The sequence below is a fragment of the Amblyomma americanum genome, chromosome 9 (assembly GCF_052857255.1).
Source record: "Amblyomma americanum isolate KBUSLIRL-KWMA chromosome 9, ASM5285725v1, whole genome shotgun sequence".
Lineage (NCBI taxonomy): Eukaryota > Metazoa > Arthropoda > Arachnida > Ixodida > Ixodidae > Amblyomma > Amblyomma americanum.
In genome coordinates this window covers 139,004,377-139,020,171 of record NC_135505.1, presented here as the reverse complement: position 1 = coordinate 139,020,171, position 15,795 = coordinate 139,004,377, and the positions used below count along the sequence as shown (strand labels likewise).

General features: G+C 44.0%; 1 protein-coding gene across 1 annotated transcript in view; it reads left to right on the top strand.

The window, feature by feature from the left end:
- The first annotated feature begins 764 nt into the window (after window positions 1-764).
- Window positions 765-15,795, top strand: part of LOC144104602 (atlastin-1-like) — a 70,538-nt gene continuing 55,507 nt past the window's right edge. Inside the window, exon 1 of the mRNA XM_077637705.1 lies at window positions 765-1,005. Coding sequence (XP_077493831.1) covers window positions 774-1,005 — 232 coding nt within the window. The 5' untranslated portion in view covers window positions 765-773. The remainder of the gene's footprint in view (window positions 1,006-15,795) is intronic.

The window sequence follows — 15,795 nt, the reverse complement described above, 5'->3', positions numbered from 1 at the left end:
TCTGGTCTCTGGGCGAGCTGTGCTACTCTTTCTGTGCCTGCTGCTTTCATTGGCTCTGCTGTTGTTTCCTTCAGCCCGTCAACGCCAAGGCCAATCTTTTTTTGTCCTGCAGACCTGGCTTGAAATGAGCGAAGGAAGAGCGTCGTCTGCTACGCTGTTCCGATCGCGCGGACACAAGCTTTGCCACAATATCCGTTCGCAAAAAAAAAAACATAAACGGCGGGCAGTAGAGCACATGTGCATGACTAAGATGTGACACTGAGACGTTCTTTCACTGTTTTTTATCCTATTACGGGAGGCCGCGTTGGCGAAGCAGAGTAAAGATAAGAATAAATAAAAGGAAGGAAATTCAGCAGCACGTGGAATCCGTTGCCTGGAAGGAAGCGGCACCAACCAGCTCTATAATAAGTATTTCAGTGCTTAGACGGTATAAAAAAAAAGCATCGCAGCTTTCAAACGTCGCAGCGTCACGTCTTAGTCATGCACATGTGCTCTGCTGAACGCCGGCTTTTTTGCGAACAGATAGTGTCAGGGCGCATGTCCTCGTGATAGGAACAGCGTAGCAGACGACGCTCTCTCTTCGTGCGCATGCGCGAACTCTCGCCGCGTTGCACGCTTATCGCCGTTATAAGGCGCTGATCAGCAGTTTGGTAGACGCTCACGCTATGTTATTAAAAATCAGGAATCATGCTTGACGTCATGGGCTTCGCGAAACTGTGGTTGCGCTCCTGGCGGCAGCGGCAAAATTAGCCACTCGGGCGGCAGTGGCGACGATGGAAGGACGCTCGGTGAACTCACTTCAGTTTGTCAGCGGTATTTTTGCAACCGCCGTTGCCCCCATATTGTGCGCTTTGCTGCCGTGCTGCGTGCTTTTGCCTTTGTGTGAGCTGCTACGATCGGTCTCTAGACGTGTGTTCAAACTTCTCCCCTGGACCATGGCTGTCACGTGCCAAGCCTGCAGTGAGCTCCTACCTGACGACGGACGCTTCCCGACGTTCTGCGAATGTGAGTGTTCTCATGCTTTTAGCTGTCCAGGCTGGATAGAAACGACGTTTAAAGCCAAAAGCGATAGCGGCCGCCGCACATGATGGTGCACGGCCTGTCGTCCATCAAAGGTCAAAGTTGATAGAGCGCCCGCAGAAGCTGATATTGCTGTCTGTTTGGCAGACATAACTAAAAGGATTAATGCCCTGGTTGACCTGCCTGTTCAGGTTGGAGAGATTAAGGCCTCAATTGAGCAGATATCAGCAAAGTGTGATGAGATTCTGAACCGACAGGCTCAACAGGAGAAGGATATTAGCAACTGGGACAAGCGTGTAACCAAGCTTGAGGCTAGCTGTACTGCAGATGACATTGAACAAGTGAAATCAACTGTAAATTTCCTTGATTAGCGTAGCAGGAAACTTTATCTGGAAGTTCATGGCAACCCAGTAACAGAAAACGAAAACTTCGTTAGACCATCCACCTGCCAGAGCTGACAAATAATGATATTGGCGCTGTTCACACTTTTTTCGAAGGAAAGCAAAACGCCTGGAATCATTCTCCGATTTGCTCAGCAGTCAATGTCGTGACTTAGGCTAGAAGCGCGTAAAGAACTTCGGAATTGTTCATCGAATGTTTCGATCACCGAGAACATGACTCACCAGAACAGAGACCTGCTGCGCCGCGCAAAGGATTGGTCAAAAAGCCATGATTATAAGTTCTCGTGTCATTGCAGTGACGAGATACTTATCAGGAAAAAGGAAGATGATAGCGCCATTCGCTGTGCCGCAGACCTTGACAGACTGTGATACACTTTGACCTGGCGTTCCTTCCGTTTTTTTCGGTGCCCTGTCATCTCAAATGCTTTCTTCTGTTACTTCTCAAAGAAATTTCTCATTTCTTAACAACATTCTTAATGCTGGTGGTCGGCGATGCCTGAATTGCATTCTGTAACCTTAGACCCGGAATAAGCGAAATGAACTCGATTATCTCTTTACTGAAGCGCAAGTTTGCTTTGATATCATGTTTTCCGAAACTTGGTGAGCCTCGGAAGACGATGTGTGTACGCTGGACACACTTGTCGCATTACATGAACCCTAGTGACAAAAGGGGTGGCGATGTAGCAATGTTAGTCTCGAATTTAGTGGATTCTGAACTACTGTCTGAATTTTTCGGTGTTACCCCCTTTTATGAAACCCTTGTGATTAGATGCGGTACAACAGTATTCTTTGTAGGCTACCGTCCTTCTTCTACCAACGCCCAATTGTTTTCTTTTCTTTTCTTGATTCATTTTTAGAATTTTTTAGTGCTAGAAAATATCAATTCATTTATGGTGTTGACCTGAACATAAATTTGCGCGTTGATAGCAATGTAAAATTAGAACTCGAATCAATCTTAAACACCTATTCCTTCCAAATTATTATAACAGCAACACCAATCGCTACACAATAAACGACACAGCCGCCGCGGTGGCTCAGTGGTTATTGCACTCGACTGCTGGCCAGAAAGGCGCGGTTTCGAGCCCGGCAATGGTGGTCGAATTTCGATGGAGGCGAAATTCTAGAGTCCCGTGTACTGTGCGATGTCAGTGCACGTTAAAGAACACCAGGTGGTCGAAATTTCCGGAGACCTTCACTACGGCGTCCCTCGTATAGCCTCAGTCGCTTTGGGACATTAATTAAACCCTCATAAATCATAAAGCAATGAACGACACTTTTAGACCTGTTCTAACAAGCTTTGATGCATCCCCCTTTAGAGCTTGCACTTTAATTCATAGTGTCAGCGACCACTTGCCGATAGTTATGGCAGTAAATCAGCCCTGTAATATAGCAGAGCGACCACGTTTCGCTGTCTCTTACCGAATTGTTAATCCTGCAACGCTCTGTACATTTAGAGGCCAGCTAACCATAGTCAGCTGGAACGATGTGTTCGCGGCAAGTGACGCGAATCTAGCATATCTCGCATTCTTGCGCAAATTTCCTGCAATATATTTTGCATGTTTCGCCGTGAAGAAGTATACAACATGTAAAAAAGGTCGCAAACCCTGGATAACTAAAGAATTGCTGCACCTTATGCAGAAACGAGATCAATTATATAGAACATTCACACGTACTTAATCCCCGGAAGCCCTTAAAGCATTCAAGACATACAGAAATTTTTTTCTGAAACACCTTCGTGCTGATAAAGGACATTATTTTGTTAACCTAGCTATTTAACTCGACAGGAGTGAGCGCAGGAAATTTTCGGAAAGCACTTAACGTTGCAACTATAACTGCAACAGATACACTAAGTAAAATAACAAAAGATGGAATAGTTACAAGGTGCTGAACTAGCCAACGCCTTTGATAGGTTTTTTTTCTCATTTGGCAACGTTAGCGAACACACCCCTGATTTAACTCTTCTGAATGACCCAAATGAACAAACAATATGATTAGAACGAGTCTCGGAAAGTAAATTTGTAACTGCATTTTTGGCGATTAATAACGGCAAAGCAACTGATGCCGACGGCATTCACATAGAGCCTATAAATTATGTAATAAATATAATAGTTCCTTGCCTTACCCACATTGTCAATATGTGCTTCTTGACTGGAATTTTCCCGCGTGCCATGCAAACAGCAAAGTCAACAGTTATATCAAAGAAACGTGATAGGAACGGTATGTCAAATTATCGTCCTGTATTTGTTTTACCAATTTTTTCCAAAGGCCTGGAGAAGATAATTCAGGAGCGCCTATCCTCATTTACTGACCGTCATAGCCTTAGATGTTGAGCCCAACATGGGTTTCTAAAGAATAAGTCGACACAGCTGGCAGTTTTGGCTCAGAAAGAATTTATTCTGGAGAATGTCGAACGCAAAAACATGGTGCTTGTACCGTATATTGAACTTGGACTGAATATATATTGAGTAATAAGTTTGCGAACCATTAGCGTTTTTCTTTATCCTGTCTCTGAGGGAGGGCTGAATTCACACTTAGAGCGCCGAACAACGCAATACCAATGTACTGGTTCAGAAGCAAGTAAAATGAATACAGTCACCAACGCAACAGTTCATAGACGGCAGCACACACAAGAGAATGCAGCAAAGCGATTTTTCAACATCCACAGCCGATCACGTGGCATACCACAGAACAGTAACACATTTATTCATTAAAAATGTGAACGGCTTTGTAAAGGCTCCAAGTTACGACAACTCATGTAGCTGGGCAGGTGTTTTTTTTTTCACGTTCTATTTTTATGGATCTAAAAGAAAATAACACGCAAAAGCAGCGCTCATGAATATATGATTAGCACACTTACTAGCTACATAATTTGCTAGTGGCCCCAATACTGAGTACATAGGCGTTCCTTCTGTGTTTTGGATTGTTTGCAACGTCTAGGACATGAGCGACTGCCAATGTTGTTTAAAAAGAAGATAACATAAGAGATAAATTTGTAAATCTCACCGAATGAATGTAAAAAGTTTTTGTATCTAAGTTTTTGTATCTCTTTGCTACTGCGTCATGTTTATTTTATAGAAACATTACAGCTCTGACCACGCTTTTATGGAACCATGTCTGCGCAGGTATCCTTGTCATAGGCCAGCGTTCCATCATCGCAGTTGTCTTGGAACTGGTCGATGCAAATTTGAGGGGTGTTTTCTGTTGCTGCACCTGTCACCCACAGGGCGCACTCTGCGAATGTAGTAAGAAGATATAGTTAATAATGGTATGAAAACATTGCGCAATTTTTAAACGGTCGCTGAGTAAATCACCTGTCGGCGAAAGCTTGGTACACACAGCTCTAGTGTGCACCGCTTCCGGCCGTTAACAGCTACTGCGCTCAGAACCTCCAAAGGGCGGCATGTTCACGACACTCTAAACAAAAGGAGTAAAAAGGGAGTAAAAGTGTCCTCTAGCGCACACCCTGTTATAAAAGGTTGTTCGTTAGAGGACAGTTTACCCTCTTTTTACTCCCATATAGGTGTATTTGTGTTGAGTGCAGGGTCTGCGGTTGGGACGTGGTCAGTGTATTTCCCGCACAGCCTCCCACAGGCAGGTTTCGGTATGAAATAAGTGAGATCAGAAAGAAAAAGTTCCTTGGGGAAGTTAACACAACATTGTACCTTTAATTTGTGTAGAGAACATACTGGCCAGAAAAAATGAGTGCTTCTAACAAATAGATGGTTTTTTATCTCTTACATTCCACGTTATTTTTTCTTACCAGACTAATGCAGATGAATCATATGGTCCGCAGCCTGATAACTGTAAACCATTTTATCGAGGTGATCTTGAGCGGAAAGATTCTGAGTAGAAACTTTCCCCTGCCGCTTTCAAACAAATTATGTATCTGGCACAAAGCTCGTGGCAGCTTGTCCGAGAGTCTTCTGTCCCCACAGCCATTTGTCCTCTAGTTTAGGATTACGTAACAGACTCCCCAGGTGGTCGAAATTATTCCGGAGCCCTCCACTACGGGACCTCTTTCTTCCTTTGTTCTTTCACTCCCTCCTTTATCCCTTCTCTTACGGCGCGGTTCATGTGTCCAACGATATATGAGACAGATACTGCGCCATTTCCTTTCCCCAAAACCCAATTATTATTATTATTATTATTATTATTATTATTATTATTATTATTATTATTATTATTATTATTATTATTATTATTATTATTAGGCAGACTCTATCTCTTCTACACAATCTCTCCCATTATAGCTTACCTTGATGATTCATCATCGGAAACTCCAGCACAATACAGTTTTTGTAGTCTGAGTATAAGTAATGGTTGATTAGTGGGTGGTCATAGCCTGTAAATATTGTAAATAAGAAATGATATGTTAGTTGGTGGTCGTAATATGTAAAACAATTCAACAAAGCCGTAAATTGTATTGTTCGGCTTGAACATGTGCCCAAATGGCGTATTTTTAAAATGTTAAAAGCTTTTTAAAGGCTCCAAGTTACCACAAATAATGTAGTTGGGCAGATGCGTCGTTTTCTTGTTTATTTTAACGGGTTTAAAAAAAAATAACGTGCGAAACCAGCACTCATGTTGGTTTGGATGCATTATGGCGGCTCATCGCTATAAATTTCAGCGCTCAATATGTGGCCCACAAAAAGGGATTTTTTTTTTATTAGAGTGTAGATTGTTCGGTCTTTTAGATTTCCTCAACGGCTGACCATACAAAGCGTTGTCATCATTGGTCCGGTGATGGCAACAACTACCAGTGCTGAGAGTACGGCGCTATCCTTTTCATATAAGGGGTACTTTCTCATGTGAAAGAGCTAATGTTAACTACTTCCTGGAATGTGGCACATGCAGGGCTCAGTAAACGGGACGGACAGCTACGCTATTACCAAAGTCAGTTTATTCGAAAGTTTACTGGAAGGTGTTTGAAGGAAAGTTTCCTCTAAAGGAAAGCTTCATCCAAACACCTTCCAGCAAAGGTTCAAATGACTTTGTTAACAGCGCCATTGCTGACATTTTTCAGCTTTGTCTTCATAACGATGACGCAAGCGTACAAATATGAACTCAAGGCACCCGACATCTTTCTAGCTGCCAATGCTAGTTTACGAAAAACCAGTAACATGGTAGATCCAGTGATTTTCGAGCAGAAGATGAAGAATATAAGCGCGCTGCATCTCACACCAGCGTTATCACATTGAACAGGTTACATCATAGGCCTCTTTCCTTTGTATGTCGATAGTATTATCAGCGATGTTTTTATCCTTCTAGTCTCTCCTATTTCTGAAGTCTCTTGCAAGACATGATTGATATGCGCTTACAGGTTGTCTGCAGGATAACTCTTTCACAGAGCTCTTACTTCTCATGTAATTTCTGGTGTTTCTATTCACTAATAATCAGATTATGTGTACTGTCTATAGCTGCAGCATGTTCCTGTTTACCGTTGTTAATGACGACCACATTTCTGTCAGGCGCTGGTCCTGGTAGTAAGTGGTAAGTGAAATTCCTGCAACAAGAACAAAAAGCGGTTAGTCAGGGGGAGCTGTCATTCAGGCCCCACCGGCAAGAAGAAAGAAAATTCAGGGGGGAACTTGGTTGACCTATAGTGCGGTGAGGCGAAAGCCTTTAGCGCAGTGTTGCTGCTTTTGTCACAGATGTGTGGTTAAGATGTTGATTAAGGGCACAATTGTTTGTGATCTTAAATGCTGGAGACACTGGAGGGCGTTTGGGAGGCATCCGTCTGATTCGACGCCTTTCCACAAACACTCTCCAGCGTCCTAGACAAGAACTACGTATGCGTTGGCAGGAAGTCCCGTAGCCGTTTGCACGCTCGGCTGCGGAACGGAAGGGTGGTGGTTCGAATCCCATCGTGCACAGATTTTTTTTTCTTATCGAGTTGCTGAAGAGTGTGACATCGGACGGACAGACTCGTGGCCGTGAGTATGAGACATTAAAGGCTTTCGCCTTAAAATGCGCAGAGAGAGGGGATAGTCTGTGCTGGACGAGCAGCAAGTCTCCGTTTCTACCGCCGGATAACGAGCGGAAGTTACGTCACAGCGTCGCCACTCAAAAGTGCGATGTGCCTGCGGTCGCCTTCACTTAGGGAGCGATTCACCCTCCGTGCGAATACTCCATTAACAATTATGAGGGCACTTTAGCGATCCTTTTGATAAAATGCAATGACATTAGAGTGCCGTCCTTCATTTACTCCTTCCATGACAGCGTGCTTCCTAGTCCGGCCCCCGACGTTTCGGTGCCCCGCCGTATGATCATCATCAGCCTGACTACGCACACTACAGGGCAAAGGCGTCTCCCATGTCTCTCCAATTGACCCTGTCCTTTGCCAGCTACGGCCACCCTATGCCTGCAAACTTCTTAATCTCATCCGCCCACCTAGCCTTCTGCCGCCCCCTGCTACGCTTGCCTTCTCGTGGAATCCACTCCGTTACCCTTAAGGACCAGCGGTCATCTTGCCTTAGCATTACATGCCATGCCCAAGCCCATTTCTACCTCTTGATTTCGACTAGGATGTCATTAACCTGCGTTTGCTCCCTTACACACTCTGCCCGCTACGGGTCTCTTAACGTTACACCTATTATTTTTCTTTCCATAGCTCGTCGCGTTGTCCTTAACTTAAGCTGAACCCTTTTAATTAGCCTCCACGTTTCTGACCCATAGGTGAGTACCGCTAAGATACAGCTGTTGTACACTTTTTCCTTGAGGGATACTGGTAAACTGCCATTTATGATCTGAAAGAACCTGCCATATAGTTGTCTTCTCTTGGGATCCTCTCCGTTACCCTTAAGGACCAGCGTTATCTTGCCTTCGCATTGCATGTCCTGCCCAAGCCCATTCCTTCCTCTTGATTACGACTAGGATGTCATTAACCCGTGTTTGTTCCCTCACCCACTCTGCCCGCTTCCGGTCTCTTAACGTTACACCTATCATTTTCCTTTCCAAAAAATCTTACGCCAGTTTCATACGCGTATCATTGATTGTCATGCAGCATGTACTCACAGCCACCACTTCTCGCACTGCCTTTTTGATGTCTACCGGGCCTTGGAAGGCCTTCAGGCACGACACGTAGTACGCTCGCGCAGTCTCCAGCACTTCAATGTTGGGGTCGCTGGATTCGGTGCCAGGGACTGACTTTCGTGTACCGATCGCAGTACCGTGTACCGTGTACCGATCGTGTACCGAAAATTAAGACTGTTATAGACATTACTCTATAGATCATCTATAGACTCTCTATAGACAAAAGTAAATTTGGCTGTTATCGACTTTAATCTATAAATATTCTATAGATTGTCTATGGGCAAAATGAAATTGATAACGTTATAGATTCAAGTCTATAGATAGTCTATAGACTGTCTATACACAAAATTGTCTATAGGATAGCTATAGAGTCTATAAAAAGTCTATAGACAGCCTATAGAGCATTTCCATAAGGACGACATCCTTTCTTAACAAGAGATTTCTTCACCTGAAGCGTCTTGATTACATAACTGCATTAAAGTCATCGAAAAAGTGAGTCAGACTAGCTCGCTTAGTACAAATATGTCCTAACGGCCCACTTGAAACGTACGTAATGTGGCCATTCGCGCCCTTGAGAGAGAGAATACAAGTTGCTCTCGGGGGGTTCATGCTGAATTCCGTCCGTGTCACGACCAGGCAGTCGAGATCTCCATCCTTGTCGATGTCGTAGAGAGCAACGCCGTATGGAGAAACCCCAAGCGCCTGGAACCAAAAATGTGCGCCTGCTTAGTATATCTGCGTGACTAAGGCCCCTTTCTGATTGTAACTTCCGCAAGCGCTATTCATGCCACCTATTAATTTATTAATTTACACAGTACTCGTAGCCTTGGAACAGGCCGTAAACAAGAGAGACATACTAAATAATCACAAAATAGTACATTCGAAATACAGAATAAATGCATCAAAAATACACGGTCTCACAATTCGAAGACAATACTGGCAACCATTTTACGAGAACAGAAAACAATTAAACCAAGCGAGGAGTCCACAATTATTCTACATAAATTTTCAAACACTTTCAAATAGCAAGACACGACCCAGTTTGAACATTGCAAAAAACGAAGGATAACAAAACGCGCTGGCTACCCAGTGCGAACCAGCCTTGTCAGTGCAGTAGGTGGGTGACTCAACAGCATCAATTATCGTCATGACAATAGATGGGATTTAAGTTAACATAAGAATAATGTCGCAGATTAATATTGTACAATCTCGTCTGGAAGTTTGTTCCATTCATTGACTGTACATGGAAAGAATGAAAGCTGGAAAACCTCGGTACGAGAAGATAATGCCTTAATTTTCTTCTTTTTTTTCTTTTTAAAGGATGAGAAGGTGTTGGCCTTCCGGTAAAAGGGTGGAACAATCTGGTAAATTCACTTGACATACGCAGACGCAAATGTCTTGTTCTTGTCCAATATACATGCTACTGACGGATGATAATGATAACCCAAACAACAAATGGCGCATAATTGATAGTAGTCTCTACTTCATCGTCGGCGTTCTTATTTGAAGCCTGAAAACGGCGCCCAGAAGAATAGAAAAACAACTCACACTGACACCCATATCCTAAAAACCTTGAGAAAAGAGTAGTTGCCCTCGTTGCATCTCTATGATGTAAATATTACATTGATGGATGGATGGATGGATGGACGGACGGACGGACGGACGGACGGACGGACGGACGGACGGACGGACGGACGGATGGATGGATGGATGGATGGACGGATGGACGGATGGACGGACGGACGGACGGACGGTTCTCAGTACTAAATTGTAAAACTATCGCTTAACTATCGTGTTTGGATGTTGCCTACTTGAAATTGTAACCAGCGACAGGCGCTATTATGATTATTATTATTATTATTATTATTATTATTATTATTATTATTATTATTATTATTATTATTATTATTATTATTATTATTATTATTATTATTATTATTATTATTATTATTATTATTATTATTATTATTATTAGCGCATGGTGGGTGTGGCCACGTTCCCCTCACCTCACCCTGCCCACCTCCCATTCCCCCACTGCCTTCGCACGAACGCCACCCGAAGACGACGAAGGCAGCTCGAGCCACGTGCAGAGGGGTGCCCCGTGACAACAAAACATAGCCACTTGTCGGTCGTCTTGAGAGATGCGTATAACTATGCTGCAAAGGGCATTGCTCAAGAAAAGCTTTCCTGCTTCATTGAAGGTATTGGTGAGCGCTATCAAATACGGAAAGGGACGAACACACAAGACGAAGTATTTCCAACTATCCCCAGTAGTAGCTCTTTTGACTTTCCTGCTTAGCGCGGTTTCTGGAGCGCTGGGTGCGATAGAGGTCCCACGGTGGTGGAAAGATTACTGAAGCATAGTGGCTGTCCTCATGTCTGGTTGAATATAGTTTTCGAAGATGTTGCAGGTAGCTATGAGATTGTCCTCAGAAAGGAAGAAGAAACTCGCTCTGCTAAGACCCAAAAAGCAGCTTCAAACGACATTAACATTCTTCATACGAAAAACGCCAACATTCCAAAATTGTAACATTCAAAAACACTTGGCAATTGATTGTAAAAGTGGTTACATTTTTTTTTTCACGCCTACTTCAGGAACGTTATGTGAGCTTTCCATAGGAATTTTTGTCTTTCAAACATCGCCAGATAGTGCGGTGTTTAAACGGTAAAGGGTTGGGTTCGGCATAATGCATTAAAGAGTTTATAGGCACCCTATGCCTGGTAACTTCGTAACGACCGAACGGCAAACAAAAACTATATTCTTTAATTCAACCGTAGCTGGTATGCCACGTCATTTGTTCTGCAAGCACGTAAGCACGTATACATTCATCCTTAACAGTCTGCCATTCCAGGGTCATTCATTTTCTGGCATGTCATGTGAAGTAATGGATATCCATTAACTTCCTGTCGCGTGTCTCTACACACACCCTGCTGCGAAATATTTGCAATGATTGACACTATGGCTGCTTACCTCGTTATTATCTAAGGAAAAAAAACTAATTAGCTAGAGCATTTAATTCAACTACAGCTGGTATCTCTCTTTTCTGTATAGCATTAACTTGTTAATTCCTCGGCAAGTGTCTCTGGCACTTCAGGGTCAATTATTTTCCGACATTCCACATGAAGTAATGAGTATTCATTAACTGCGCACGCGTCGAGAACAGAGCCCTACTGCGCAATACAGGCCGTGCTTGAAACTGCCGCTCTCTGCCGTGGTCTTTTCTAAGGGTAGGAAAGCAAAAATGTATACTCCCTGCCTTAAACCATAGATAAAATTCCTCTTATCTGTGCCACAGGCTCGTGTACATAACCTCTACAAGTGCCTCTGAGACTCCAGATTCATTTAATTTTCCGAAATTACGTATGAAGTAAAGAATGTCCCGTAAGTGCGTGCGATGTAAGAGTTAGTCACTGCGAACGCATTCCTGCGCACGAATGTTTTTTTTTTTTGGGACCTCTTGTAGACTACGTAAGGTCTGTACATTGCTGGCAAAACAAAGAGCAATTTTCGAAGGAACACGTTAATCCTTTCACGGGTTGTGCTACTTGAGTTATCTATGATATTACTTTGGAAGTTTGGACTCGTGTACGCCGGCTGAACCGGAAGGTGTGTCAGGGAAAGATTACTTCATCAGCGCTGGCCTGTGAGTAACAATGCGGCCGTTCAATTTGGGGAACAGTGTGAATGGTGCAAGGGGCGTGAGCCGTTGTATACTATAGGACGGATTATAAAGCACGGGCTCGCGCTGAAATGGAAACGATAATCATTAAGGCACTATTGTTGGTCATAGCTGGAGGACTGTATGTTCTTTTGAGACCTTCAATTTTACTGACCGTCAAGGAATTTGGTCTATTCCTACTTCCAAGGTAACGAGTCTCCGGTTAGGTTTTTCTGTGCCCTCGCCTTGCTTTCCTCTTTCCACGGTGACCGTCCTCCGGTTGGCGAATCCTCCGCTGTCGCCATGGCCTCCTCCTGCTTCCAAGGTGAACACCCTCCGGGTGGTTCCCGTGGCAACCACGCACCGATCGCTACTTCTTACGCACTCGCCATAGTCACCACGGTAACCATCCTCTGGTTGAGGACTCCTTCGCTCTCGCGTTAACTCCCTCCTTCTTGCACGGTCACAAACTTCCGGACTATTTCCGTGGTAACCAGCTTCCAGTTAAGCCTTCCTACGATCTCGACATGCCCTCTTCCTTCCAAGGTAACCCTTCGTCCAGGGTAACTACCCACCGGGTGACTCCCATGGCGACCACCCACCCGCCCCACCCGCCCTACCCTTCTCCTTCCTGAGTAGCCACCCGGAGTGACCACCCACTGCTTACGTATCCCTCCGCTCGCGTCATACCATCCTCCGAATGGTTCCCACGGCAACGCAGTAACCGGTTACTCCGACTACTACTACTACTACTACTACTGCTACTACTACTACTACTACTACTACTACTACTACTACTACTACTACTACTACTACTACTAAACTACTACTACTAATACTATTTTTAATGAGGGTTTAACATCCCAAAGCGACTCAGGCTATCAGGCACGCCGCAGTGAAGGGTTTCGGAAATTTCGACCACCTGGGATACTAATACTATTAATACTAATACTAATACTACTACGACACGAAACCCAGGAACGGGCGCTTAGCAGCTGTCACTGTAGAAGTGACAAAGCGCGCTTTTTATTGATTCCCGGGCGTTACTTGCTGGTTAACAAACCCGCACCCACGTTCTTCTTTCTTGAACTTACCAAACTACCGAAACCTATATCGTATATTTCTCTCCTTTGTGTTTATCTCTACATGTGCCAGTGAAAAAACTAGTCACGTGCATGGGTTCCCACCTTAAATGCCCTGCGCTTTCTCTTCCTTGAATAAACAACTGGCAGTCCGCGCCCGTGATGTCGTATTCATTTTCTTGCCTCCTGTCTTCGTTCGTTCGCGTAGTTTCTGACCTTCCCTGAAAATGAACTAACTAGCCCGCAAGAACGTCCAACTAAACCAACAATTCTAGTTCCCAACAAAGTAATTTCATCAATATCCTGCTCTTCCACTCCAATTCATGTTTATGAGGGTTTAACGTCCCAAAGCGACTCAGGCTATGAAGGCCGCCGTAGTGAAGGGCTAAGGAAATTTCGACCACCTGGGGTTCTTTAACGTGCACTGACATCGCACAGCGCACGGGCCTCTAGAATTCCGCCTCCATCGAAATGCGACCGTTGCGGCCGGGATCGAACCTGCTTTTTGCGGGTAAGCAGCCGAGCACCATAACCACCGAGCCACTGCGGCGGCTATTTGAGCTTTGTCGCAATGCTGGATGTCTATGCAGTTTGGGCATATGACCAAATTTTTGAAGCGGTAAACGAGAAACGTAACCAATGAGCCACCGCGGCGGTCACCCCAATTCAGTCACCGCGTATTTTCACATGTCTCTATTTTTCCTAGTTTTCTTTTTTCTGTACTCTTCTTTTGCCTGAAATCTAGAGTCTGACGGAAACCCGTCTGGCCGGGATGGTACATGACGAAAGAAGGCGCCGACCAAAAGAAAAGATGGGAAGACGTTTCGGCTCCCCCAGATTGTGAGCAAGGCTCCCGTGGGGGAGCCGAAACGTCATCCCATCTTTTCTTTTGGTCGGCGCCTTCTTCTATCGTCTTCTTTTGCCTGCGTTCTTTCTTTCAAAAACCTCTCCTTAAAAGAGTAAAATGTCGCGCTTTGCAAAAACTGGCGCAATTCTCTACATTTCTTTAAATAGCTTCTCTCTCTCCCTCTCACATAATGGAAACGCAGCAAGCTTCGTGGTGAATCTATTCGCCTAGAATTTGTTTTCACTGCTGGAGAACACCCAAAATACAACGCATCATATAGACGCGTGATCCGAAGCAGCCGCGATAAAGTATTCAAGTAGAACAGATAGCATGTACAGCAGTAGACAGCGTACGTGAGTTCCTATGAAACTTTTGCTGATAGGTTCATTTTTCCATTTGTCCAACTTCGGACCATAATATCTACCAGTTATTTCTTTGATGAGCCCACAGCCAATACACAAACTTCTTTAGATAGTCTGTAGACTGCCCATAAACTTCTGTCAATAAAGTCTGTAGACTCTCTATAGATGAGCCCTAGACAGCAGTCTATAGGCAATACAAGTCCTATACACAGTCTATAGACAATCTATAGATTTATGGCCATAGACTTTTAGTAGACTTTTGTCTATAGATAGTCTATAGACTATGAATAGACAAAAGCAAATATATATAAGGAAATAGTCTATAAGTCTATAGACGGTCCATAGACAATTTTTGTAAGGGATTAGCTCAGAAAGCTAATGACTTCTGTTTCAGCAACCTAATTCTGTTCTAGTCCGTTGCGAGCTAGCCAAAAAGCTGGCTTTAATGAACTTACCTTGAAAGCATTCACGGTCTCGTGTTCCAGCTGGTGCTTTGCTTTGCAGGAAGCAAGCGGAAAAACTAGCAGTAAAGTGCAGGCGGCGACCAACGTAGATGTCACAAAGCGTACAATCATGGCGCCGGGCAAGCAATGGACTGCGATTTCGCACCGTGCCTCCTATTTACTACGCCCGACTTGACGTACGTCAGCCAAGCGTTTATAATATGAAGGCAGGTGTAATGAAAGCGATCATTGTTTTAACGTTCGCTTTTCCTGCCCGCTTAGTAGCTGTATTCGATTGAGAGCTGGTTCACGGCACCAGTCCTGAAAATGTGAAAATTGAAAAAGTGAAAATTGAAGTAGGTTGGAACGTAATGAGTGCGCATTCTAGTACCATACCTTGGAGGTCATCGTGGCTTGCAAAAACTGTATTTAGGCCTTAACCAATGGAGGAATAGTACGGAGCGAGAAATTTCATGAACCAGAAATGTTTTAAACAACAACAGTCTTCCTCCAGAGATTGTTGAAATTCGGCTTAGAAAGTATTCTCAAACGCTGTGCTTCAGCATTCATGTTTAAATCATAAGATACGTTTTTTTAAAGGTTGAGTGCAATATATCGTTTATTCTGTTTGTGCAAGCGAATGGCATAGTGCACGATAACAATTATCTCTATACTGCAGGATACTGTAGCCTTAGGCTTCAGTAATCATTTTCCTTACAATTGAGGACATTTAATATCTTACATTGTAGAATAGACACGATACGGCGCGAAGTTTTTTACAAACGTAAGCAAGGTAGCTGTTACAAGAAAGGCCGCTCTCAAGATACAAGCCGAGGCACTTTACTACAGATGAGTACTGTACAGGCTTACGAGAGATGTGCAATGTGACCAATGAAAACGAGAGGTTAGCCTAGGCTGACATGCTTCAACGGATTATGGAAGCAGATTT